The sequence below is a fragment of the Panthera uncia genome, chromosome F1, assembly GCF_023721935.1.
Source record: "Panthera uncia isolate 11264 chromosome F1, Puncia_PCG_1.0, whole genome shotgun sequence".
NCBI classification, from domain to species: Eukaryota; Metazoa; Chordata; class Mammalia; order Carnivora; family Felidae; genus Panthera; species Panthera uncia.
Window position 1 is genome coordinate 65778278 of NC_064813.1, and position 27450 is coordinate 65805727.

Consider the following 27450-nt stretch of genomic DNA (forward strand, 5'->3'; position numbering starts at 1 on the left):
GGGATAGAGGCGAGGCGGGGTCGAGGCAGGAGAGAGGCGAGGCGGTATAGAAGTGAGGCGGGCAGAGGTGAGGGGGTGGAGAGGCGAGGCGGGCGGCACCTGCTTCTGCAGCTGGCTGAGCTGGGCCGACAGGCTGTCGATGCGGATGCGAGACTGCTGCAGCTCCTCGTGCGCGGCCCCCACCAGGTTGCTGTTCCTCTCGGCCGACTGCCTGGCGTTATCCAGCTTCGGGGGGAGGACGCAGGGTTAGGGCCGCGGGGACCCGAGAGGGACCCAGGGGGCGCAGGGCGGGCGCCCGGGGGGCGGGCAGGCACCTTGGCAGAATAGGTCTTCTCCAGCTCCTTCTTGTACTGCTCCACCTGGTCCTCGTGCTGGGCCCGCAGCTCCTGCAGGGCGTCCGCCAGCCGGCTCTCGAACTCACGCTGCTTGCCGTTGTCGATCTCCACCAGCCGGGTCTCGTGGCGGCGCTTGGTCTCTCGCAGCTCCTGGGAGCGGTGCTGGGGGGGGGGGGGGGGGGGCAGGGAACCAAGATCAGAGCTCGTCCTCGGAGGATGAGGCGGCCCGGGTGGCCGGCCCACCCCGTCCCCGTCCCCGTCCCGTCCCACCCCCGATGGGGCCACCGTCACCCCGCCGTAACCTGGGGGCCGGGCGCCAGACACCCCGCACTCCCCGTCCGGCGGCACGAGGCAGGCGGGGCGAGCTCCGCCCACAGCCGCCCCCCAGCCCTGCCCCCCTGCCCCTCCGGCGGGCGGGGCACGGTCCCCACCTCGCTGTAGATGTTCTTCTGGAAGTCCAGCTCCTCCTTCAGGGTCTGCAGCCTGTTCTCCGCGTCCACCCGCCGCAGCATCTCGTCCTGGAGCTGTTTCTTGGCCTCACCCAGGGCGGCCTCGAGCTGGGAGGGGGGAGGCAGAGGTGAGGGACAGGCCCGGGGGACGGACAGCCTCCGCTGTCCCCTTACCCGCCCGCTAAGAAACGAGAGGAGGCACCACACACAGCAAGTCCAGAGTACGCTGGAACCACAGTCCGCCTGGGGTGGTAGAGGGGGTCTGGGAAGGCCTCCGGGGGGCTGAGGCCTGCAGGACAGGCTCTTGGGACGTGCCCAGGGCAGAGGGGGACACTGCCTGAGCACAGGAGCAAAGGCCCGTGTAAAGGCCTGGAGGCGCAGAGGCACAGCGAGCTTCGGGGTCCCCGGTTCTGGCAGAGCCGGCAGGGCTCAGGGGTGGCGACATGGACAGCGGCTGCGCGGGAAGGCAGGGGCTGGACCGTGAAGAGATGCCCCCTTCTCTGCCACAGAAAGATCTCTGAAGTTTGAGTGGCAGAGAACCCCTCCCAGATTCTGGTCTCCGAGAGGCCCGCTGGCCAGCGCAGGGGCCGGCAGGAGGCCTGGAGGAGAAGGCTCCAGCCCAGCCTTAGTGCTCAACCCACTGGCGTCTCCCGTGTGCTGGGCGCACTCTGGTGGCGGGGCCTGGGAGAGGGCCGAGCCCAGAGAGCCTGGCCCCTGACCCTGGTCCTGGCCCTGCTCTGAGGAGTGAGGCGGCAGAACCGGGAGCCAGTCGGCTTCTTTGATTCTGTTCTGAGCTTGCGATATGAGAGACGAGAGCCCAGGACAGACAGCAATGTGCCTTGGAAGGAAAGACAGCCATATACATGCCAAGCATCAAGAACACCCGTCCCGTCTGTGATAGACCATCCACTGCCGACTTCAGGCTGGCTCGGTCTTCCAGAGACCTCCGCTCTCTTACAGGACAGCCACACCAGGAGGGATCCAGGGCCAGGCACGGTTTGTTGCAGACTTACGTGCAAACGTCTGCGTACTACTTTATTTATTAACGTAAGCTGCATGCCTAACATGAGGCTCTGACTCGTGACTCCGAGATCAAGAGTCGCACGTTCTCCCAGCCAGGCGCCCCAGCTGTGGACGACCGTAAACCCGCTGTGCCAGATGCATGGGCAGGACGCAGCGAGGTGGGGACGGCTGAAATGGCACCAGGGCGGACAGATGGCTGTGATGCCCTGTCCGTGTAACGGGACAGACAGGTGCCTCGGAGAGCAAGTGGGGTGAAAGGGTGGGTAGGGCGAGCCTGCACTTCTCTGGGGGGAGGAGGGGTCATGGCGGGCCCTGGCGGGTGGCCTCACCTTGGCCACCTGGCCCCGCAGGTCATGGAGCTCGCCCTCCAGGGTGCGCTTCTCGCTGAGCGCGGTGCTCAGGGCGGCCTCCTTGGAGTTGAGCAGGGCCTCCAGGTCCTTGAGGCGGGCCTGGGCGGCCATCAAGTCGCCCTCCTTCTTGGTATTGCTAAGGAAGCAAAGGAAGAGTAGCTTTAGAATCCCTAGAGAGAGCCGGGTCCCCCACAGAGAGACAGAAGCCACCTCCTAGGCGGCCAGCCCAGCCGGGGCCTGGATTGGCTGTCCCTCAAACTGCCAGGAGAGGGCATCCTTGCTTGTGGTTTGTTAGCATCTGCCCGCCTCTGGGACTGGACTCCCATTTCCCCCAAGGTCCCCAAAACCCCCTTCCTGCTTCTCCACCCTTCCCATGACTCAGTGCTCAGGAACGTGCCCGGGGCCAAGGGGAAAGCGCAATCCCGTGAGATCAATGCTTTCCCTCCCTCTCCTCCCATTCCTTCCCAAAGAGACAGGGCCACCTTTGTCTCCTGCCCCTTCCCACACAGGGCCTTAACCTCCTCCTCCCTGACTCCACCCCCCTCCCATTGGGCCAGGCCTCCCTCCCTGCAGGGACCCAGACAACCAGGCTCCCAGTGTTGGGGTCCATGCATCCCTATAGCTTCTCAGTTTGGGCCCCCAAGGTACTGGTCACCTCTCCTGGCCCCTTTTACACACGGAGACTGTGCAGAGGGAAAGTCCGGTTAAAAGTCAGGGATAAGGACAACTAGGCTCGGTACTGGCCCTTCCCTTTCCAGACCCAGGCTGAGTCCCCTGACTGGGGCCAAGCACGGGGGTCCAGCTGCCTTCCTCCCAGGCCTTACAGAGCTTGAGAGAACACTAAACCCTCCCCTTCGGCCACAAGCCTCAGCATCTGGCTCCAGATGTGGCCCCTGAGCCTCCAGGCCCATCTGGGCCCCAGCCCTGAAAGTGGGTGAAGCTTTAGCCAAATAAACACATAAACAGGGGATGCCTCTGCCATTTCCTTCCGTTTTCTGGGCCCCAAAGATACTGAACTGGAGAAGGAGAGGGGTCCAAACTTCTGGGGAACCCAAGAACTTTCCAGATGTTATTATCACCTCACCAGCATCTGGTGAGAGAAAGCAGGAGACCCAGGGAGTGCAGGGAAAGACCCAGGGGGCCTGGCCCCGGCTGCCATCCGTAACTCCTGAGTCGTAAGCGTGGGCCCACGTGGCAGAAGGGAAAAAAGGAACCAAATGTGGGCAGGAGGGGACATTTCCGTCCTGGGAAGAAGCAAAGTGACCGTGCCAGCATTTTTCGCCTCTGCAAAAGCCCTAAGCTCCCAGGGGCCCAGCGGTGACGGTGACACGGGTGATGGTGACAAGGTGCAGTGGCAGAGGCCAGCCTTGAGGAGGCTCTGCAGGGAGGGGCCCGGACAGGCAGCACTCTCCTGCCACCAGCTCAGGACTTTTCAAACAGGCTCCACCAGGAGGGGGACACAGAGACACGCTCGGAGGTGGGGGGAAGATGGGAAGACCTGGAGGGGGCCCTCACCTCCCCCACAATCTTGCTGCTCCCGGCCTCTGGCCACACCTCGGAACAAGCAATAGTGTCTGTCTCTCGTGAAAAGAGGCCCTTCCAGAACTGGAGGATGTCTCCCCTCCTCCGTCTCAGCCAGAAAAGCTAAAAATAAAGTCAAAACCCAGCTCAGGTTTTGGCTGCCATCCGGCCCAGCCCCTGGCTGGGAGCATAGCCCCAACTTTCCATGACTTCAGAACTTTTCCGAAGCTGAGCCAGCTGCAGGGGGGGTGGGGGGGGATGAAAAAGAAGAAACCGCTGGTAAAGTGAAGCTCCGAGGCGGCCGCAGGCTCCCGCTCCTTGGGCCGGCTCCAGGTGCAGGGCCTGCCCCACAGAGGCCTCCTCTGCCTGCAGGCTGATGGCCACGGCCACGGCGGGCTCTCAGCACCTGGGAGAGCTGCAGGGAGCTCAGGATGGGGCCAGCTCAAGCCCTCCTTGAACAGATGAGGAAACTGAGGCCCGTGTGCAGTGCCGCACACGGTGGCAGCAGGGACAGGGTCACAGTCCACGCTGCCGCTGGGGGCTCCTCCCCTCCGCCGCACCGCCCTCCTTGGCCACAGGAGGAAGAGGGGTGGCCTGGGCCGGGGGAGGCGGGAAGGAGCCCCCCCCCCCCCCCCGCGGCTTCAGGTGGCATCTCTGAGGACACGCCTTCCCAGACCTCGAGAACAGAGGAGCGGGTGCCGGCCCTCTGCCAGGCTCAGTCGGCCAACCACCCTCAGCCTCGGGCCGTGGGGTACAACGGCAGTAATCCTAACAACACGACGGCAGCAAACGCCCCGGCGGGGCTGGTCACGGAGCAGGCACCGCTCTCAACGTTAGCGCTCGGTCTGCACAGCTGCCTACAAGTCGGGCCATCACCGTGTGACCAGGGACACTGAGGCACAGAGCACGTCCGGGGGCCCGCAGCAAGTCGGTAGCCCAGCAGCCAGGGGGGCTGCGGAGCCCTCGGCCCCGCCACCAGGGCGGCCTCCCGAGCAGCAAGGGGTCTAGTTGCCTATCCGTCCTGGAGGCTGGACTGGCTTTGCCCGCAGGGGGAAACCGCCAGCACCCGGGGAGGGGAGGGGGGGCCCCCGCGGTTTTCTCAGTCAGGCTGGGGAGCTCCCATCTGTGGGGAAGAAGCCACTATCACCCACAGGCTCATGACTCAGCCCTCAGGAGTTGTGGCCGGGGAGCCACACGCACACCCCAAGAGAGGGTGCAGGGCCCGGCGCCTCCCCCGTCCCCCACCTCCCTGCGCCAGCAGGGACCGCAAGCAGAGCCTGGCCAGGCGGTCAGCGCGTCAGGTGCCAGGGCCACTGGGGCGGCGGGTGGGGTTGGGGCGGGGAGCTGGGCGGCAGGTGACTCATCCTGGGGCAGAAAATACCCCGGTGGGGTCAGGAAATCCTCTAGCGCTCACAGGGGAGACCCTGACTCTGCCCCTGTCCTGCCCCAGCCCTCACGTCCAGGTTCCTCCATCCCAGGGGCCTCGTGGGGCGAGGAGGGCTGGGCATCCTGTTTCTGCCTCTTCCCACGGCGGGCAGCTCCCATCTCGGGAGGGGGGAGGGGGCAGGGGGCGGGGAGGGCAGGGGGCGGAGAACCCGGGCCCAGGGCGGGGCCGGGGGGTCTGCCGGGCCTCGGGGGCAGCAAAGGGGTCGGCTGGGCACGGGGCCAGGAGCTGGCCCGCTCGCTGAGTCACCCCCACCTCAGCCCTGCTTGGATGCCAGATATGGAAGCCAGGCAGCCCAGGCCTGTTTGGGCCCCGTTGCTGGGGACAACTTGCAAGGCCCTCGTTTCCTCTCCCACTGGGCTGAGGAAGAGATACGGGGACAGAGACCTGGGGCTGAACATACGAGGGGGAGGGGAAGATGGCCACGGGGCTTCTAGGAGCTGGCCCAGCCCTGCAGGGGCTCCCGCCCCAGTCCCCTCCAGCCTCAGCCCCTCAGCCTCACCGGCACACAGAGTTCCCCATGGCGAGACCCCAGGACCGGAGGGAGGGGTGAGGGGGGGGGGGGGGGGGGGGGGGGGGGGTAGGCACCAGCGCCAGGACTGTCCCCTCTTTTCCCTGGACGGCAGAACTCGGCCCAAGCCTACTTCCTGCCAGTAAGGGGCGGCTCCTGTTGGCCACCCTTCCCTTTGTTCCTGCAGCTCCTCCCCCTGCAATCTATCTGCCTCCACCTCCCTGGGTTGCGGGGGCCCTCAGCCCTGCAGCTCTTGTCCCCACCCCTGACATGTGCTCAGCTGTTGTTTTCATCTGCCAGTTTATTATCTGTCCACTAATGTCTGGGGCTTTTCCAGTCTGTGCCTGGAATGCCTGGGGGCTAGGAGTCCACACAATCCTGGCTTCCAGGGGGCCTCCTCCCGGGCCAGCCTCTGCACCTTTACTGGTGGGGAAACCAAGGCCTAGACAGGAAAAGGCTCAGGCACTGAAAACCTGCCCGCCGGGTCACCTGAGGACACTCACGGCAGACAGGGACAGGGCACTGAGAATGGCAGGGTGCACGGCAGGGTGGGGGGAGGGGAGGTGCGAGGAGGGTGGCACCCAGGCACCCAGGAAGACAGCCTGGGAGAGGCCTCGACCTCCGGCTCCCAGTCCAAGAGTGATGCGGCCCAAACGCACACACTCCCACAGCTGGGGGTGAAGCGGGTTGGACACCCCCCACCCCGAAAGGGAACCACTGCTTGGTCTCTTGGCTGGTCTGTGGGTCGGCCAACACCTTCTGGTAAGGGCAGGATGTGGGAAGGCGGGGACATCTGGCGCTCCAGGCACCAGCCCCGTCTGGAAAAGAGACCTTCAACAGAGGAACTGAGGGGGAACAGCTTTCTTCGAATCCCACCCGCGACGTTCTGAGGGTCTTACAGCTGGAAAGCGCAGGTAGGCCCCTCGGGGTGGACCCCACCCCGACCTCCCCACACAGGCCTGGCCCTGCTTCCACCTGCCGCACACGCCTGGGGTCCGGGGCCCTCAGATCCCCGTCCAGAGGCGCTCGGCCCCAGCTGTCCTCCCCCTAGACAAAGCCAGGTGGCAACTGTAGACAGAGGGAGGGCTGGAGGAGAGGGGCCGGGGCCGAGAAGGGGACGGGAGGCCTGTGGACATGTTCAGACTCAACTCCGGCAGAGGCGCTGGGGCTGGCAGGGGGCCAGGCCTGAGTCACAGCTGCCGGGTGTATCAACGTGGCGTTGTTCGCAGGCAGGAGGAGCCTACGGCTAGGAGCCGGGCCCGGGGTCCTGGACGACAGGCAGCCGGCTTCCTGACCAACTGCTCTCTTACGGTCCCTGCCAACTCCGCTTTCCTTCTTCTTGGCCTGACTCTCAAGAAGTCACTCTTGACTTCTGTGCAACAATGAAGCGCTGAGGCCTGGGGACAGACCAAAAGAAGGAGGGGCCTGGGTCACAGCCTAGGAAGAGGCAGACTGTCCTGAGGGGAGAGAGAGGGAGGCGCCGGCCAGAGTAGGGACATTTAGGGGATCCCCACAAGAAGCTGACTCAGGAGTTCCTTCTTTGGGATGCATTAACCCTCTATCTGGATTATCAACCTTGATGATGGCAAGAGGGGGTGGGAGCCGCACCCCAAGCTCGGCAAAGGAAGTGGGAGGGCCTAGGAGTTCTAGTCCCGCCGCATTCCAGCCCCAGCCTGGGAAGGTGCAGCCTTAGAGCCTCGGCACCAGGGGGGCCTTGGCGATCCGTCTCCCCTCAGCTGCCCAGAAACCGGGCTCCTTGATATGAGGGTCTCTAGCTCCCCGATCCAGCCCTAAACGGACACACGTGCTCTGCCCCTCCCTTTGTCCCCCATGCAGGGGCCACCCGGAGCCATCTCTTGTCTGACGGAACAGCTCAGGGTCTCCCGTCCACTCTGCACTCCACCCTCTGCCGTGACTCAGCTCCTCTGTCGGGCCTGGGATCCCAGCCAGAATTAATCCCGGCTTCCTCTCCCGCCAAGGGACAGGGAGCACCCCTTCCCCGCCCGGCTCCTCCTTCCCAAACTCTGTCCTCTTGCAAGACCCCCTCACAGCCCGGCCCCAGGTTGGGGGAGCCCGAAGGGTGCAGGAAGGGAAACGGGTAGGCCACCCAAGGTCAGCGTGCGCCTCCCTCCGGCTGCAAACACGTGTGTCAGGCCTTGGCCAACTCTGAGGTAACAGCCCTGTCTTTCCCAGGGCCTCCCCGAGCCCCCAGCACAGGCCTTCTCCCCAACACAGCCCTCGCCACTGTCCTCAAAGGGGAGGCGTCCCAACAAAGTGTCCTTTCTTACTAACAATAAAAACAGCAGAGGCCAGGAGCGTATTGTCATAATTACCTGCTCCTAACTTTCTTTGAGAAAGAGAGAAGCGTGTCCGCACGTTTAACTCCACGGCTTGTGGCAGATTTCTATTGAGCATAGCACTGGCTACTATTATATTCACGTTAAGTATATTTGTTTCTCACGTTATAGCTGGGTATTGTGGAGGACTGACGTCTCACGCCGTGGGTCACGGTTCTACTTCGTGAGGGCTCTCTGCAGACCTTCTGCTCTAACCGCTTTATTTCACAGCTAGGGAAATCCAGAGAGGGGACGTGGCTTGTTCAGGGTCACACAGCCATTTAGTGGCAGGACCCAGCCTAGGACACCGAGGGCCAGGACTGTTTCCACTACCTCATGCAACCTGTCGCTTGGCTAGTGGACCACCTCGTGTCTTGTTAAGGGACAGGAGACCTGCGACCTCTCTCCAGACATTTCTAAGAACATGAGAGGTTGGCCTGCATCACCTTCAGGGGCACTGGGGCTCCAGGAGGTGGGAATGGGGTGAAGTTGCTGGGGCCAGGCCTCTGAGCCGACCTGGTGGGGGGGTGCGGGGAGGCAGGCTGGGGGAGGGGAGCGGAGGCACAGCTGGTGGGTGAAGGCGTCCCCTCCCAGTTGTTCCCCCAGCTGTCCCTGGCTTCAGCCCTGACACTGAACTACTGAATCCCTGGGGGGTAGGACTGAGGCATGGGCCTATCCTGTGCAAGAGTAAATCTCAGAATGGAGGCCAGGGGAAGTGCCAGCCAGGGGCCTCGATCACAGGAAAGCAGTCAGGGGCTGAGTAGGAACTACCGTCTCTTCTGTTTTCTCTCGGGCTCCCTAAGCGGTGCTCAGTCCCCGAGTTTAGCTGCACCTTCTTTCCCTTTGGATCAGAATGTAGACTTCAGGGCCGGGGGGGCCGTGGCGGGGACAGACAACACCAGGGGCTCCCTCAGGTGAGGCCACGAGCCCGGGTACCCTCAAAGGCTCCATCACTGTCATCCCCAGGTCTCTGCCGAAGGGCACAGCCTTCGTCGGAGCCAGGTAGACACTTCCCACGACAGGTCCCGAGACAGTCTCAAGACAGGAATCCCCAGCCTCCCAGAGCTGTGTCTCACGACCCATGTCTTGGCAGGGTCTTGGGTCTTTCCAGGGACAGGGTAGGACAAAGGATGGGTATTAACAGGACAGCAGACCGTTCGGGTATCACTGGTCCCACTGGTCTCAGACCAGAATCTTCAGGCTGCAGGAGCCTCGGCTACCCCATCCTACCCTCAGGACCCTCCAACCTGTCCTCTAAGCTAAAGAAGTAAGGCTTAATGATATAGGCACACAACTGGAAGTCAGAAGGCCCGTGCTCAAGTCCTGACCTGTCGCTCTCTCGCTGTGTGACACAGGACAAGGCTTTGCGCCTCTCTGGCCTTGGCTGTTCCTGTCTCAGTGAGAGCTGGGATAAGCCTGGGCCCGCACTTCCCTGTCCTTCCCCACTGGGGCTGCGCAAGGCAGACAATACAGGAAGTCGTCAAGCACCCAGCCTCGTCCGGGGGGGAAGAAGTGCTTCTGCTTTGTGGGCCCAGGATCTCCCCGCTTCTGACTCAGGCTTCCTCCACCAGTTCCACATGGGAAGACACAGACCTCGGTCCTATGCTGCAGCCCCGTAACTGGACTCTGCTCTAGAACGACCTGCTACATACTGGCCACGCGGGTCCCTGCTCCAGACCACCACCGGAGGTCCTAAGGAGGGAGGCGGGAAAGGCTTCCAGGATGCACTGGGAAGCAGGGGCAGAGGATGCAGATATTCAGGCCCCCATCCCTCCCTTTAAGACATCTGCCGTCTCCACCCTGTCTCCTGCTGGCTCTCATAAAGCCACCAGGGTGGAAGGGAGGGGGCAGCATCTGAGTCATCTACCCAGCTGTCATGCCTGGGATGGGGCCCAGCTCCAAGCCTGGACCCCAGTGGGGCCCTGCCTGGTACTCAGCTCCTCATTCTTGCCACACTTAGGTGTCCAAATGTTTCAGACTCCAGAATAGACAGAGTGTGTGTGTGTGTGTGGGGGGGGACTTGGGGGTGTTGTTTTTGCTTGGAGCCTATAACCCAGCCCAGTGAGAGGGCACCCCAAGCCCCTGGGTGTGGTCAAGGTACCAGGCTGGGCCAGGGATTGCCACAGGATCTTACAGACAGCTTTGCATCCCAACCGGAAGCCTGGCCCTGAACTCTGAGCTCTAATTAAACATTAATCCAGACAACACCTTCTCTCTCGGCTTTAGTGGGGAGGAGTTAGGACAGTGCCTTTCTTCCTCTCCCGAATTCCTCATTCTACTCTCCTCCACTTCACCCTGAGCACAGCAGACACAAAAAGAAGCCACAAATCCCGGGTCCTCCGGCTGGGGACACGGAAGGGGACAGACAGCTCAGCCTGAGCCCCCTCTGACTCCAGCCTGCCTCCCATCAGCCTGAGATCCAGGTGTGCAAGCCCACCCCCCTTTTCCGGAAGCCCAGCCTCCCCAGCCAGGATCAGTGGGGGAGAAAGAGAGGCAGGTGGCTAAATATAACAAGTACACACACCACCCCCGCCCCTGCCCCACGTGTGCGCACACCCGCCTGGTGTCCCAGGCCCGGACAGCTGCACCAGGAGGCAGAGGAGACAGACTGGCGTGGCTGGGTTAGTAAGGGATCACAGACTCTGCTCATCCTGATTCCCGATCAATGTCTTCCCCACAGAAAGGCCTGCTGAGAACGCCTGCACAAGAATCCATAAGGGGGGCTTTGCTGAGTGGACTAGTTTCGTTCTCTGGCCACCCCCCAGCTTGCCTGTCTGTCCGGCTAGCTAAGTCGGTCATATCACCAGGAATGACCTCTGTCAACAGTCTCCCCCAGAAGTCAACCTGTCTCTGCAGTTTCCAGTCACCCTTCACCGGGGCATAGCAGAATGAGCACGGGATACAGAGAGGCTCTGAAGAGAGCGGTTGTTCGGAGAATAGGATCAAAAGGGAGGTAAAGAGAGGAAGTCAAGCCAGGGGGCCCCCGGCCCAGGGACCTCAAGCACCTTTAGGGCCCTTTGGCTCGGGGGTCCTCGGAGAAAAGGGGAGGAAAGAGGAGGAAAGCAAGTTCTCAGGGGCTAGGGAAAGAGGGCCTACACTCCCAGGCTCCAAAGGCCTTTTTAGACAGGAGGGTGGAGTCAAGTAGGGTGGGGTAGGGTGGGGCAGTGATGGGTGCGGTAGGAGTGGCCTGCAGCTTCCAACGGCTGGATTTCAAAAATGTCACCGTACTCCAGCAGTTTCATAAGGCAAAGATCAAGAAAACGTCAGTGGCCCAGCGGATAGGCCAGAGCAAAGACTACTGGGCTTGGCCGGGAAATGAAAGCGGCTCACCCCAAGCAGGGAGGCAGGGAGGGGCAGAGCCCCGAACCTCCGGGACCCCAGGCAGAGGGCCGAGGCGGGTGCGGCCGACCTGGGCATAGCACGACCTCCTGAGCCCGCGCCGGGGGCCCCTGTCCTCCGTCTCCCTCCCTCTCTTGCATTCCCCGGCCAAGCAGGCCAAGGGCTGCGGGGGAGCTGAGCTCCTGGAGCTGTTCCGTGGGCCTGTCAGGGCCCAGAGAAGGTCCCAGACGCGAGGCGGCGAGGGGAGAGCTTCCCGACTCTTAGAAACAATGCCGCAAAGAGCTGTGCCCGGGGGGTCACCTCCGTGTCCCTGACTTGGTAACCTCTCTCCAGCACCACTGGATATCTGCCAGCACGGGTGCTCGGTCTTAGTGGGCATCATGTGTCCAGAGCCGGTCTGGGCAGAGTTGGCACAGTGCCAAGCCCATCAAGAAAGTTCTAACAGGACCCTTTCACCCACTCCGGTGTGTCCTGAGGAGCCCGATTTCTTAGACCAGCAGGGCCAGCTGTCCTTTGCCCAAGCCCCGGCCCCTGGCTCCAAACGGCCGGCAACCCCCAACCGGACTGAACGTGGGCCTGCCGCCCGCCTTTCCTCGGCCCTGACGCCCCCGCCATTCCCTACGCACGCCACCCTCTCCCCGAGACCCCCTCCCTTCTCTGTCCGGTCCCGACGGTTTCCCTCGGCACTGCCAGTCACCGCTGGGGCAGTTCCGGGGACGGAGGGGGCGGTACAGCCTAGTTACCAGCCGCCCGCCCCCTCGGCTCCCGCCCGCGCGCCGCCACCTGGGCGCACTCACCGCGCTTTGAGCTCCTTGAACTCCTCGCGCACTTTGCTCAGCTCCAGCTGCAGGCGGGCGCGCTCCTTGGCCACCGAGTCGAGGGTCTTGCGGGCATCCCCGAGCTCGGCCTCGTAGGCGGCCTTGATGCCGGACACCTCGCGGCTGACCACCTCCTCGGACTCGGTGATGCGGAGGCGCAGCCCCGCGTTCTCCGTCTCCAGCGAGCGCACACGGTCGATGTAGACCGCCAGGCGGTCATTGAGCTCCTGCAGGTCCTCCTTCTCCTGCAGCCGGGTGATGCGCGTAGGCGACAGCGGGGTGGAGCTGGCCTGCGCCCCGCTGCGGGTGGCGCGCCGCTGGGACGGGGTCTCCATGGCCGGCAGGGTGGCAACGCTGCCCGCGGGGCAGAGGTCCCGGGAAGGGCGCGGGGCTCGGGCCGAAGGGCAGAGACTGCTGGGGTCGGAGCGCGCCGGCCGGCTGGCTCGCTCCTGGCAGGCGTGGGGTCTGGGCCGGGTGCTGTCGGACCTCGGAATTCGGGTGCGCGGCTGTGGCTGCGGCGCTCCCGCGGACACTCTGAGTCACCGACGCCGGGCCGAGGCTCTAATAGGTCTAGGGAGTGGGAGGAGGGGCCGCCGCTCTTAAAGGGGCCGCCGCACACCCGCAGCGGGAGGTGAGGGGGCGGCGCGGAGGGGCGAGGGCCGCCGGGCGGTGGCCGAGCGGGGCTCCACCCTGTCCCGCGCACCCGGTGGGCCTGGGGCTCCTCCCGTCTTGATTCTGCCTGCTCAGGGCTCTCGGCTTCAAGCTTGCCCCCACCCCACCGTCTCGGGCCTTCGTGGGTAGGAGGCAGAGCCAAAGGGCGAGAGTGGGTGGGCAAAGAGCCGGGGGGGAGGGAAAGCGGGTGTAAAGCAGGGGAAGGAACCAGGCAGGCAGATCCAGGAAAGTGGGGGGTGGGGGGGGGGTGCTGAGGCTGGTGCCCATCAGGGTGACTCACTCTTCTTCCACAAGTGGCTCCCCCTCTCCTCCCCTACTAGTAATAGTGAGTCACCCCAACCCCCCCCCCACACACGTGGGCAGCCCATTCAAAGCTGCATTTCTGTATGCCAGGGTGGGGTGGGGAGGGAATGCCTGGGTTCCCCGGGGAGCTGGGCTGCAGGGAAGTTCTGGATCCTGAGATCCTTTAACTCTCAACTTTGGGGTCCCTCTTTTCCTATCTTGTGCCCCAACCTCTCCCTTCAAAATCAAGCATTGGGTCTTAGACCCAAGCACCAAGCCACTGGCCCCCTCAGAAAGTCAGAGGAGGACCCAGGCACTACCCCCATCCCCTGCCCCCTTCCTTCGGACCCAAGCAATTGGAAACTGGAAAAAGAGACTGCCTAGCGCCCCGCCCCCCCACCACCACTTCAGTCCCTTTCTACTCCTTCTATCCCACCCCACCAACTCCAAGACTGTACTTATTTTTTTTTCCAGGACTGTACTTATTTTAACGGATAATTTAAAACAGATACCAGAGCTGTGCATTCATCACGTTGCCAGGACACCAGGTCCCAGATTTTTGTGGTTCCCAGAGGGGCCTGAAAGGGGGAGCAGGGCAGGGAGCCGGACAGCCAGTGGTGGCTCTCCATCCTGGTTTGAGCCAGAAAGCAGGTGATGGGGGGCAGGACAGCAAAGACCCCACCACCTTCCTGGTGCACCACACTTACCGTTCCATCCCTCTCTGACCGGGTCTGCTCCCCCATGGGCTCAGGGAGGGGCCAGGCCCCCTCGCAAAGCAGGACCACCCAGGCCCCCCACGCCAGGTCTCACCAACCACCCCTCTGATCAGTCTTCTGCTCCCCTCCCCTAATCCTGGCCCTGGCCCCACTGGCCACCTCATCCTCTCTAAGACTTAGGTGGCCCTGCTGAGGCTCCAGAACCCGTGCGCCTCCCTGCCCTGCCCCTGTGCCTCCCACAGTGGATTCTCTGGTGGAGGACCCAGAAGACTAAATTATGTTGCTAACTCCCGCAGCCCCAGGACATCAGGGTTTCTGTAATGCGAAAGGGAAGGCTGGCTGGACAGGTCCTGTGCCAGGCCTGAGTCCTCAGGGGTTGGACTGGGGTTAAGACAAGGACTCGGAGTGTTTACGGAGGGGAACCGTGGAGGGGGGATGCTCAGGGCCCTGGGTCTAGGAGGGTGGCTGGGCATTGTGGTGAGAATCCACATGCACCCAGGTGAGGGACCCATGGTATGGCCTCCCCTCCCTGCAGCCCTCTCCCCCAGGGCGTGGCGCCCACTCTCCGCTTTTCAGACAAAACAAAAAGTCTTGTTCTGCTTCTGCTTCCCAAACTAGAGCAGAGGCGGGGTGGGTTACCCTGAAACGTGAGGGACAGGGCTCATGCTGTTCCCACTGCCTCAGCAACAACCCCCCCACACCCCACACCCCCCCACACACCCCCACCCCCACCCCCCGCACTGCCCCACCCGGTCCCAGACAGGCCCCGGCTTCCCTTCCTGGCTGGGGAAGCAAAACCACACTTAACCCTTCCTATCCCAGACCTCCCCATCTCTGCAGAAAAGAGGCAGGAGAAGGGAGGGGGGGATCTTAACCACAAATTTCACTCTAGGCTCTTTCCAAAGCCCCCCCCCCCCCAACCTGCACCACCACCCTCAAAGGCCTCAATCCTAAATCTGAACTTCAAAGTGGGCCTGTATCCTCAATATTCCATCCTCACTCTGGACTCCAAATGCCATCGGTCTGCTCTTCCCCTGCCAGGGCATAGATCCCCAGGCCCAGAAGAAGCTGGAGAAGGCAGAGGAAGCCAGGTCCAGAGGAGGGAGCCTGCTGGGGTTGTGGCCGGAGGTAGCTGGCTGGTGACCAGGTTCCAGTCCTGCCTCTCCCTTGCAGTGTGATGACAGATCTGCTCCTGAAGGCCCTGGGCCTCCGTTCCTCATCTATAACATGGGTAGAATGCCTAGAAGAGGCACAGGACGGAGCCACCGTGCCTGCCCACAGGGGACTTGCCCACTGTAGGGACACAGAGGGAGAGGCAAAGCCAAGCACAGCGGCTGAAGAGCAGCACAGGACTCTGGACTGGATAATGAGTTCCAGATGGAATCCAGAGGCCCGAGAGCTGGAGCATGAATGAGTCATATCAGAATATAGGGGTTCAGTCCGAGGGTTGGTTTGGACAGTGGAAGTGCCACTTGCCTTGATGACTAATGACCCCAGAGGGGGGCGCAAAGCATCCTGGGCCTGCCTCCATGACCCTTCCTCCCAAAAGTGCTGTGAGAGACAGGAGGGACCAGGTCTCGGTCATCTGTGTCCCTAACAAATGCATCTGGCCCTGCCACTTTTCAGGGGAGTGACCCCGGGCAAGTGCCTCAGTTTCCTTAGCTATAAAATAAGGGTGCTGCGGTGATTAAGTAATATGCACGTGGGTGCACTGGGCTGGCTCAGTCGGCGGAGCACGTGACTTGCTCTCGGGGCCCTGAGTTTGAGCCCCATGTTGGCATAGGACTTACTTTAAAAAAAATCTGGGGCGCCTGGGTGGCTCAGTTGGTTAATTGTCTGACTCTTGCTTCTGGCTCAGGCCATGGTCTCATAGTTCGTGAGATTGAGCCCTGTGTCAGGCTCTGTGCTGACAGTGTGGAGCCTGCCTGGGATTCTCTCTTTCTTTTCTTTCTGCCCCGTGCACTCTCTGTCATAAATAAATGAACTTAAAAAAAAAAAAAATCTATGCATTTGAAGGGAGGCTTTTCGAAGGAGGTAGATTTAGGAGCTTTAGAGAAATACCCTCTACATAAATAGTGAAGTCACTCACCCAATAAATATTTAGTGGACAACTACGACGGGCCAGGCACTGCTGTAGACACTAGGGATACAGCAGTGAATAAAACAGACAAAAATCCCAGCCCTTACGAAGCTGACATTCTAGTGGAGGGAGACAGTTAATAAACAAAAGAGAAAATTATGGTTTGTTAGAAGATGGTAAGCGCTATGGAAATAAAGTTATAAAGAGAGGCAACGCTCCACAGTGAATCGCTTCTATGTTTCCACACGATTTCATAGCTGTGCATTTTCACACACCTTCTCAGCTTGGTCCAGAGAACCACCTCACAGCTGGAAGATTATTTCCCTGTTTTACAGGTGAGACTGGCTTCCCCCAAACTAGATAGTAATAGGCTGAGCTCAGGATTGGACCAAGCAGCCAGGACATGCTTCACTCTCTTATGCCGCTTTGACGGGACGCGTGGGAGGTACGCCGTGGCCTGGTGCCCGAGAGGAAGTGTGTGCAGGGGTGCTGGAGTACGAAAGAGCAGAGGAGGGTTGCAGCCTGGCCCGCTGGCCCGAGTAGGGCCACCGGATGCAAAGTGGGAAAGGGTGGGCCAAGAGGGGCACAGAGGCAGGGGCCTGCTGTGGGAATAAGGCTGGGGTCGAGAGGGACAGCAGGGAGGCACTGAGCCCGGCAAGGGAGGAAAGAGGTGGTGGCCCCGGCCTCGACACCAGGTAAGCCAGAGGGAGTGGGCTCAGAAGCATGAAGCCAGGAGGGATTCCGGAGGCATTCAATAATGAGCGGGGTGGGGATGTTTATGGAGTACTTGCTATTATGAGGCACTGAGCATCCACGCTACCTTGTTGAACCACCACAATAGCTCTATAAGGGCTATCATTAGCCTGTTTTACAGATGAGGAAACTGAGGCCCTGGAAGGTAAAATTATTCACTTAAGGCAGGGTCTCTGAACCGTGGCACCGTTGGCATTTGGGGCCAGTTATTTCTCTGTCTTGGGTGGGGTTCTGTGCCCTGTGGGGTGTCTGGCCTCTACCCACTAAATGCCAGGGGCATCTCCACTGCCAGCTGTGACAAGCAAAAATGTCTTTGACGTTGCCAAATGTTCCCCGTGAGGCAAAATCTCCCCCAGTTGAGAACTACTTGTCTAAGGTCATGTGCTTAGTAAAACGACTGGAATTTTAACACAGGTTAAAATCTGAAAAGCTAGGGAGTGGCGAAGGGTGGGGGGAATGATTTGGAGATTCAAGGCCATGGTCTGGGAATCCTTTAGTGAGGTCTTCATGGAAGGCTGGGGTCCTGCAACCTTGGCTTACAGGGGCTGGTACTCAACCCCCGTTGAAGTGCTGAATCAATCGTGCACAGGTGATCAATGTAACCTTGAGACTGGAAGGACTCCAGGCGCTGGACTAGGGGCTGAGTGGAGGGGGTCCCATTTAATCTTCAGCTCAGCTTTAGGAGGAGTGGGGCCAGGGGTCAGCCATCCTCCCTCACCGCTCCAGCCAGGCCAGGGGGGTGGCGGGTAAATGAGTAGAGAGCCAACGCCTCACTCTCACACCCAAGCGATGTCTCTGGGGTGACGAGCCTTTCACAACGAAGATGGCTATCGTAACCCTCCACATCTCCCGGAGGTGCACAGAGCAAGCACCATGATCCCCACCATACAGATGAGGAGACTGAGGTTTGGGCGGGTTAACTGACTTGTTCAAGGCTCCATAGCTGAAAGGTGACAGAGGCAGGCCCCAAACCCCAGGTGTCTGCCTCCAGGTTAACTACATCCTACTGGACCCCAAGAAGACCAATCCAAAAGCAAGATCCCGGAACCGCCCCGGAGCTCCTTCCCAACATTCCAAACCACTCCCTTCCCCCCACCCCCAGCAAACTGGGCCCAGGTAGTCGTCCCACCCTCGAGTCTCAGGCTCCCGGAACCGTCAAAATACACGCGGCAGTGCACCTTACAGCCACACGCACACCAGACCAGAGCCAGTCCAACAAAAGTCCCACACCGCCCTCTCCCTCCCTCCTCCCCACACAGCCCCGGGCCCCGGGCCCCGCCCCTGCTGGAGGTGGGGGAGGCGGGTGGGCGGAGAGGGGCGGGCCCCGGGACGGGGATGGGGCTGCAATTGGCCCGGGCGCCTCCGGCCCCGCCCCCCGGCCGCGCCCGGCCCCGCCCCCAGCCCCGAGGCGCGGCCGGCGGGCTGTGCTGACGCAGGGCCTGCGCGTGGGCGGCTGCGCGTGAGGCTGTGTGCGTCTGTGGGCGCGGTTGCCGGGGCCTCCCCGGGCTCGCGAGCGGGGGTTTCCTCTCCCTGTTGCCAAGGAAACAAACAAGCGCCACAAGCCCGGGGCCGGGGCTGGAGCACAGGGTCCCCAGGCCCCGTACCGCTACACGCTTCCGGGAAGTGAGGCAGAAGAGGATTCCCTCTCACCCGCCCCTCGCCCCGCAGCCGGCCAATCGCTGCTGGGGCCCGAAACTGGGGGGTCAGCGGCCGGCAGCAGTGACTGGGGCGGGGGGCTCTCGGTGCTAGCAGCAGGCCGACCGGGCAGTCGGTCTCCCTACATGCTCCTCTTGTTGTTGCGGGGAGGCCCTATTTTGAAAAGTGTGAAAATACCTTTTACAAATCGTCCGCGACTATGTGACCACCTGGGCAGGCCCCTCCAAGCGTCTTGGAAGCTCCACCTTCCTGCCAGTCCCAGCCCCCACGCCCCTCCGGGTCCCCTCAGAAGGCTCCCCAGGGCCCTTTAAGCGGGGGAGGGGTGGGGGGGGGTCTACTGGTCAAGTGAACTGTGGCAGGGAGGATGTTGGTTAAAGTGCAGATTTCCTTATGGGTGGGGCAGAGCAAGGGGCACTCGCTGCAGAAGTGGTGGGGCTGCAGGTGGGGCAGGTGAAGCGGGCGGAGACCAGGAGCTCCAGGAGGGAGGCCCCTAGGGATTGGGAATGGACCGTCTTGGGCCCGTGCTTCCCCACTCACAGCCTAGAAGCCAGAACTTCAGAGCTGGGAGGAGTCTTAGGGCGTCATCCAGGCCAACCCCTCTTTTCTAGCCCTGCCTTGGTCCAAGTGCCCAGATTCCCCCATGGCGCTCTCCCTAAGCTAGCCCACGGGCCTGCCGCGCAGCGCAGTACGGGCCTCTATACCCAGTAAGTCCACAGATTTCAGGGCACCCTGAGAGCCCACCTCATTTTGGCCCTGGACCCTCCCCCCAGGGGCTCTTCATCACAGGGACAGGTAATGGGGAAACCACTGGAGGAGGGGGTAGGGCAGCAAGGGGCCGGCTGGGACAGGATGCAAGGGCTCAGGCTGGAGCACTGTCACGCTGCCCAGGGAGGGGCTGAGGGGGCATCTGTTTCCTCTTGGCCATGGTTTTCCCTCAACTCTGTCCCCAGAGGAGGTGAAAATGGTGCTGGCTTCCTGAAGCAGAGCTTCCTGGGGATGGTGGGTGGAGGATGGACAGGTATCCATCAAAACATCCCGCATCCCTTCTCTCTCCCCCTGGAGCCTTGGGGAGCTGAGCTAAGGCTTAAGGCATGGGGGCATATTCCTGTTGAAGCAGAGAGGTGAGGTCCTGGGACTCAGCACCAAGATCTAGCAGAAGGGAAAGCCAGGCTGGGCTCCCAGTGGGATGTGGCAGGGACCTATCCAGCTCAGGGGTGAGGTCTCCCCCAGGTACCTTTGTGGATCAGGGGCAGAAGGTGGATTCAGAGAGGTGAGCACAGACGGAAAGTGGGAATGAAGGGAGAGATCAGAGAGGGTGAAGGGAGGAGCCTGGGAAGAGGTCTACTGTGAGGGGGGAGGAGGAATGGAGCTTTGGGACAAGGCTGTAGGGGTCACATCTTGAATCCAGGCCAGAGGGCTTTGGAAAGGAGAGCTGGACAGAGGAGAGGCCCAGGAATTGAGGAGAGGGGCCGCTGCCTAGGCTGACACCCACGCTCCAGCCCCAGATCCTGGTGGGGCAAATATTTACCCAGCAACAACGGTTGCTAAGCACGGAGGAAGGAGGAGGGAGGCCAGTAGCTGGAGGGCCTTCCAGGCTCCTCCCTATCCCTCACAAAAGACTGCAGGGAGAGGGGGAGCCAAACCGCTCCCCTCAGCCCTCCCTCCTCCCGCCCAGGCTCACTCCTACTCCTCCATGCACGCAGATCTTGGGGTCACCTCTATCCACCCCCACCCCAGGCTGGCCACAGGCCAGGGGGCTGGGCTCAAGGGATTTAATCCCTCGGCTGCCAGGCTTTCCCCCACCCTAGGACAGTCCTGGGGGCTCAAACCTTGCAAAAGGCCCCCTTCCCAATGGGCTGTTCAGTAGGAGCTGGAAAGGGGGGTGATCCAAGGAGTCAGGATATGGTGAGAGAGGGGTCACTGAAGGATGGAGTCCAGATGTCCAGGACTGAGGAGGTGGAAAGGAGGGGAAGGAGCCAGTCTGCCACTGTGAGGGGGCAGGACAGCAAAGAGGGGTCCTCAGGGGCACTCCCTGCTCAGGCCCCCAGGCAGAGAAGGGGGAGGGACAAAGGCGGGGAGGATGTGCTCAAAGGGAGCCAGATGTGGCCCATGTGATGTGGGCTGTTGCTGGCATGGGCACAGGGGGGCAGGATGTGCTGCCCTGCCAGGAAAGATTAGTCAGACGCCGGGAGGGAGAAGGGAGGGGGACAGCTAGTCCCAGACCCCCGTGAAGCAGACGGGCACTTTCAGGAAGAGCAGGAGGGCTCAGAACCTTCGAGGAGGCACTGGCAGGGCAGGGCCGCCCTCCTCATCCCTCTGTCCACCACCCTCAGGGCTCCCACCCACTGTCATGGCTGAGTTTAGGAGTCTGTGCAGGACAGGAATTGACACCCCTTCCCAGGGCACAAGACCTGTGCTGCGCACAGGACAGACAAGGAGCACGTTCTTTCTTACCCACCTCCTTGGGGTGAGGTCTCTGGTCTGCAGGCTTCTCCCTGGGAGTCGGTGGGTTCTTATCCCCAGCCACAGGCCCCGTGGAAACTGGGGTACGGAAGTGGGAGGGGAGGGCACCGACAGGAAGCCGCTGGGGCAGAGAGGAGGTTCCTGGAGCCCACGCTCCCTGGCGCTGATGGTGGCTCCCCAGGGTCGCAGGGCTGGCCAGAGTGACTGCAGGCCCCATGGGTCCGCCCTGAAATGGGGTAGATGGAAGGGTGCAGTGCACATTACTGTGCAATGGCAGCAGAGGACAGACTGAAGTCGCCCCAGGAGAGACTGCTCTGGGCCCCTCCAACAGGGATAGCATGGGCCCGGAGGGAGAGAGGGAAGGGATCCCCGGAGATGAAGCAGACCCGAAGGACTGGCCTGGGTGCAGTGGCGGTCAAGGTGAAACCTACAGACACAGAACCAGGAACCCCTGGAGAGCCAGGTCTAAGTTGGCAGCCAAAAGGCTGTTGTTTCCCAAACTCCCATCGGAAAGTTTGAAAAATACACATGGAAACATGACTCACTGCCCCCTGCCCAGGCCCCCCTTTCCTGGTTTCTGTGATTTTTCTCCCAGGAGTTAATTCAAATCACATTCTCCCAGAAACCAAGTTTCACGAGGGAGGGCACAGAGCAGGCTGAGGAAGCAGAGAGGCGTGCAGGAGGAGCCTGGAAAGGGAGTGGCCAGGGCTGGGGCAGACAAGGACACAGTGACCAGCCGCTGCAGACCCCCGGACTGGGGCAGAACTCAAATGCAAGTGGGAACATTCACGTTTCCACCATCGAACTGCCCTTCGGCCCAGAGAGCTTGCCTTCTGGCCTCCCCTTTGCAAGCTGTTCCCCAGGGCCACAACTGAGTTCCCCAGGGCCAGAGGCCGGAAGGTGGGAGTGGAGCTCCTGGGAACTCCCCTGCCCGCACCTCTTTTGGGTCCGAAACACGCATTCCCAGAGCAGGCACCCCGCACATCCTGCCCTGTGGGCTGGGGAGGATCCAGATAGGCCTGCCCCAACAGGGTGTCTCTGGGCCAGGGATTCCCAGCCTGTCCCGGGAAGGCCAGGGAAAAGCCCTTCCCTGCAAGCATCCCCCCCCCGGGAGTGACCCGAGCCTCCGTACTGGCCATCCCCCCACCCCCTGCATGTACCAGATGGAGTTCTTTGCATCTCCCTTGGCCACCGAGCCCCCACGTCCTGTGGACCCTGCCTCTAGAATCGCTCCCCATTCTAGGTAACTGCTGGAGCCCCCGGGCCAGTCTCTCTGCCTCCACCCCTGCCTCTACACGACCCTTTCTCCTCCCCACACCACAGCCATCTTCCGAAAATGTAAACCTTGGCATGTTTCCACAAAACTTCAAGTTACAGTGCACCCAATGTATCAGGGAGAAAGTCCAAATTCCTTGAGCTGGCTCACTAACGCCCTGGGTCCCCAGAGCCTCCTCACTTGCCCTCTAGATTCTAACAATCCTGACCTCTCTGCTGCTTCTAGGCTAACCTGCCTGAACTTGGCACAGGCTTTGCCCTCTGACCAACTCCTCCTCACCCTCTAGGCTCAGCTGAAAGTGCCACTGAGGCCGGGTTAGTTGTCCCCGCTAAGCCCCCAGCATCTCTTGTCACACATAGTGACACTGTGGATGCCTCTGTTTATCCCCCAATGAGGGGAATTCCTCGAGGGGAGGGCTGGAGGGGTCCTGCCCCCCCCCCCCATACCCTCAGGCCCTGGCACAGTGGCTGACGCATGCTCCACCCACACTTGAGCCCAGCATGTCACCATACTCCTTCCTGAACCTGCACACCCCCCTCTTTACCGCATGCCCTGCAGCGAGGCGCCTCCCCACCCCCAGCCTGGCGGGTGTCGCTGTTTATAGAGCACTCCCTGCGTCCGGGCCTGTTCTAGGTTCTTTCTGTTCATTGGCTAATTTGATTCCAAGCGAGAGCTAACGAAAGACATTAGCCCGAGACCCTGACTTGTCTGATGGGTCAGGACCAGTCGCTCTGGGAGCTTAGGACTCAGTAGTCACTGTGTATAAAGGAGATGGGGTACATGCTAGGTGCTCAGTAAATGCCTAGAGCAGGAGGAACAGTATAATTGCCCACCTTTCGACCAGGCTCTATCACTAGTGACGTTATCTCCAGGGAGGTGAACACAGCAGGTTACTATTCTCATTTTATAGAGGAGGACTCTGTCCAAGTGAGCGGGGAGGGACCTGCTTCCGGTGTGCACAGGTGCACGTCCTGGGGCCTGCGTTGCTGCGGTGCAGGGCGGCGGGCGGGGGGTGGGGGGGGTGCATTACTTGAGAGCGAGTGTTCAGGGGTCAGGGCTGTGGGGGAACCTTGCATCCAGTGCTCTCAACCCTCACTGGGCGTCAGAATCACAAGACTGCCAGCACCCGACGTCTCAGATGTTTTGATTCCACACTCTGGGAATGGTCTGGGGTGGGACCTGGGGGCACGTCTCAGGAAACACCACTTCAGTCTGTCATTTTACAGATGAGGAAGCCGAGGTTGGGGACGGGGACTGTGCCAGCGGCTGACAGTGCTTTCGCGGCTGGGCCCTGTTCTAAGTAGCACAGGTGCCTTATTTACCTGGCCCTCCGCAGAGCGGGCTGAGTGAGGGGTTGTTATTATCAGCTCCGTTTTAAAGATGAGCAAACAAAGCCCCACGGGTTCAAGGTCACATAACCAGTTAAGCGGTGCAGCTGGAATTCAGACCCCAGAGACCCAGGTGAAGCCCACACTCTGAACCGTGACCCCCCCGCAGAGGAGCCAGGGGTGGGTCCAGGCCCAGATTCCACATCTCCTCTGGGCAGAAAAATGAGAAAGCCCCCAAGAGTGGGGAAACTGAGGCCAGAGGCACCAGATGGGAGGCCGAGACGCTCCCGGCCCCCTCCCCCACAGGAGCAGAAAGGCTGGGCACGGGCCCACCCACGGGCCGCCTGCCTCCCTCCCTTCCCCAAGGGGAGCCCTGACCACCCCCCGCTGAGTTGTCACCCTTCCCCCGCTAAGTGATGCAGTGTCTTAAATGCTGAGCACAAGGAGGCAATTAAGTCCAATTAGGGAGGGAGAGCTAATTAGTGCTCAGCTTCCCACAGCCTCTGGGTACCTCCCCGGGTCTGGGGAACCTGCTACCCACCCCCCACCCCCAGGGGAGGAGACTGCTGCTCCTATAGAACACAGCAAAAATTCATACGCCCTCCTTGCTCTCCTGAGGGGCAGGGGGCAGGCACCTTGCTCGTCCCCAGCCTCGGCCCTGCAGGGCGGCTCTGTCTCCCGGTCCCGCAGGACATGACTTGCCTTCCCTGACGACCAAGAACATTCAAGGCACCCCGTAATTCCTAAGTGCTCCCCTGCCACCCTGGAGGTGGGTTAGGCCTGGGGCCCAAGGTCACACAGTCCACTTAGCTCCCCGACACTGACACCCCTGACGTGCACGCGGTGGTCTCCCCTCCGTCATCCCGAGGTAACAAGGTAGAGAGCTGGGGCTAGGTTATGCCAACTAATCTGCCCTCTCTCCCTCTGTTCATCCATCCGCCTGACTCCGTTCTGAGACCCCAGTGCCATGTTCAAGAATATTCTTCCTGGGATCACAGGATGTAGTGTCAGGAGTTAGGGGATCTAGTTTTCTCTTCCAGGGATTCACTCCGTGACCTTGGAAGAACCGCTTTCCTTCTATGGGCCTCCGTTTTCTCTTCTGCAAGACAAGAGGAGGCCTGGAATGGAAGAGGCCCAAGGCCCTAACAACCTCTGTCCCTCCCACTGCAGGTGGAGGGATGGGGACTGGCTGGGCTTCCCTCTTGCGTGCCATCAGGGCCTGAGGGCAGGAGAGGATACCCCTTTCGTACTGAAATTGTGGGGGCCCCCGTGGCTTAACAAGAATGAAACTGTCCTGCCAGCAACAGAGAGGCCGGGAACTCCCAGGCGGTAGCAGGGGCCCGGAGGGTAGAATAGGGGACAGATATGATGCCCTCCCAACTGTCCCTCTTGTCCCCAGAACCAGGGAACAGGGAAAGTGATGGGGGACGCTGGCTCGACCAGACCTGGGCGCTGCTTTCTTGGGCTTGGAGGAGAGGGAGCGAGGCAGGATGCCCAGTCTCTGGCCCACATCCAGCCAAGCACTGTGCCAGCCTCCCTCCCTATCAGTGTTGGGCTCACACAGGGCAGGGCAGGCAGGAAGGCCAAGGGAGCTGAAGGGCCCTCTCCCGTCTCGTCCTGGGTCTTAGCCACACTCTATCTCCCATGCCTCTGTTCCTCTTTTTCTGCTTTCTGGGTCGTCACAAGCACGGTCAGGGTGACACTAGTCTGGGTTCTAACCCTCATGTCCCACCCATGTCATCCTGGCCAAGGTGACTGCTTCCTTTTCTCTAAAATGGGGTAACAATAGGGGCACCTGGGTGGCTCAGTCAGTTAAGCATCCGACTTCGGCTCAGGTCATGATCTCACAGTTCGTGAGTTCGAGCCCCGTGTCAGGCTCCATGCTGACAGCTCCGAGCCTGGAACCTGCTTCGGATTCTGTCTCTCCCTGTCTCTCCCTCTCTCTCTGCTCCTCCCCTGCTCACATGCTGTCTCTCTCTCAAAAATAAATAAAGATTAAAAAAAATTTTTTAATGGGGTAACAATAATTCCAGAGGGCCGCTGTGACCATCAGTGAGCTGTGCAAGTGCAGTGAGGAGCAGGGGCTCAGTTCCCCACCTGGCATCTTCCAGAGCCCAGGTCCTGGGGCCGCGCTCAGGTGCGTGCGCTGAGCACCGAGAAGAAGCCACAGGGCATCCGGGCTGCAGCACCCAGTCCCTCCGAAACCTTCCCTTTCCTGTACTGAATCACTGCTCACAAGCCTGGGGACCCGGGCGTCCCCGGCTTGCCACAAACACTACCGTTGCCATAGAAACCGGGCCTCCCCTTCCTCTCACTGATTGATTTCACCACATCGTCCCCCAAGCTGTGTCTGGTTCCTGGATCTCAGCTTTTGACTCACCGACTGAATGGTCTCTCATTTCACGTCCCCACCGCACGGTCTGTGCCCTGAACCCCTCAGCCAGGCCCCTTTCCCCAGCACCTCCCCCCCCCCCCCCCGCCAAGTGAGGCTGGACACCCCGACGGAAATGTCTGTCCCTGAGCCCGCCAGCCGGGGCTCCTCAGCAAGGGCAGGGAGGTGGCCCCGGGCAGAGCCCCGCGGGCGCTGGCGCCACCTGCTGGCCTCCCGACTGGTGCGCCGCGTCCTCCGGGCAGCCGGTGTCCACTCCCTCCCTCGCTCCTTCACCGGCGTTACCACCTGTGCCCCGGCGGGCTCGTGCCCTCAGGGACCACGCACGTGCAGTGAGCGCCCCGAGCCAGGCCCCCCCTCCCCCCAGGCTGCATTCGGGAGGAAGGGATGACTAAGGTGAGCCCTGAGCATTTAGGAAGCACCTTCTGTGCACTAGACGCCATGGGAGTTTACATGCCTCCTCCCACCGACCACGCAACAACCCCGGGAGGTAACTGCTGCTATTATCTTCATTTTATAGATGGGGAAACAGGTTGAGAGAGAGAAGGAATTTGCAGAGGGCCCGCAGGCAGTAGGCACCTAGAGCCCGGCTCGGGGACAGCCACGCCCAGGGCTTCCGCTGGGACAGCTGGGCAGAAAGGGAGCCGGATGACAGAGGAAGCGACTGCAGGCAGGGGATCCACTGGCCGGTGACACAGGAGGAGAGGTGGGCAGAGGAGACGGGAAAGGGGCACCCGGTGGCGGGGGGAGGGAATAAAGAGTTTGGAGGAGGAGGGTGGGACCAGCAGGGTCAGGGGTTAGAGGTCAAGCAAGAGCAAAACTGAGCCTGGACACAGCTCCTGCTTCCAGGCAGCCTGGGTCAGGTCAGCGCAGTCGGGAAAGTGGGGCACACAAACACGGGGACCCGGCACGGTCTGATGTCAGGGCCTGGGCCAAGCAACCGGCCTTAAATCGTCTGCAAAGGCTGCTGGGGAGAGTCACAGAGAGCTGTCCGCCCGGAGGGCACGGAAGTGCCCTAGGATACTGGCAACAAGGGCACCGGGCGGCCCGGGTGCAAGCGTCCGGATCCCGGGACTGGATCTAAGAGATAATTGGGGGTGCTGGGGGCGGCGACGAGGGCGGGGAGCAGCCTGACCCCCCCTCCCCCCAGGCTCCCAACAGGGGCCCTCGTGCAAGGACGCGGACCCAGTGAGCGCCATGGAGGCTCGGGCCCTTCCAGGTCGGCCTGCAGTGGTGAGCCAGACGCGGCTTGCACCTGCCAGTGAGAGCCCGTTGTTCACACCGCAGTCGGCCACGGCGACACAATTTACACCATGGGAATTGGCAGGTGCCACAAACACAGGCTCTTTCTCCCCTTGGTTGTTAAACATGTGCAGGCACGTCCTTGTTCCCTCGTTCTACGCTCTCTCGCCCCCACTTTACAGAAAACGGAACTGAGGCCCAAAGATGGAGACTGGCTTGTTCAGTAGCATAAAGTAACGTTCTTCCTTTTATTCGCTCAGTCATTCGCTCAACAGATCTTTACTGGGCGCTCCCCCACCCCCCGCCCCACACTAGGCTTTGGAGAGACGCGTCCCATCCTGGGGGGGGGGGGGTGGCGCTTTCGGTCCGGGCAGACTCCAGAACATGCTCTACGTGCGCTACGTTAACTAAGTGCTAAGGAAGGAGTAAGTCCTGGGCGCACAGCTGACTCTGGAGGAACGGCGAAG

General features: G+C 61.4%; 1 protein-coding gene across 3 annotated transcripts in view; it reads right to left on the reverse strand.

Moving 5' to 3' along the window:
- The window catches only part of LMNA (lamin A/C), a 36932-nt gene that overhangs the window by 3842 nt on the left and 5640 nt on the right, over positions 1 to 27450 (reverse strand). For all 3 annotated transcript variants that reach the window (XM_049634813.1, XM_049634814.1, XM_049634815.1), the window contains 6 exons: positions 20744 to 20974; positions 12106 to 12696; positions 2137 to 2293; positions 767 to 892; positions 315 to 485; positions 100 to 225 (listed from right to left, as the gene is read on the reverse strand). In XM_049634813.1, the coding sequence (XP_049490770.1) occupies positions 100 to 225; positions 315 to 485; positions 767 to 892; positions 2137 to 2293; positions 12106 to 12461 (936 nt within the window). In that variant the 5' untranslated portion in view covers positions 12462 to 12696; positions 20744 to 20974. Of the gene's footprint in view, positions 1 to 99; positions 226 to 314; positions 486 to 766; positions 893 to 2136; positions 2294 to 12105; positions 12697 to 20743; positions 20975 to 27450 lie in introns of those variants that run through there.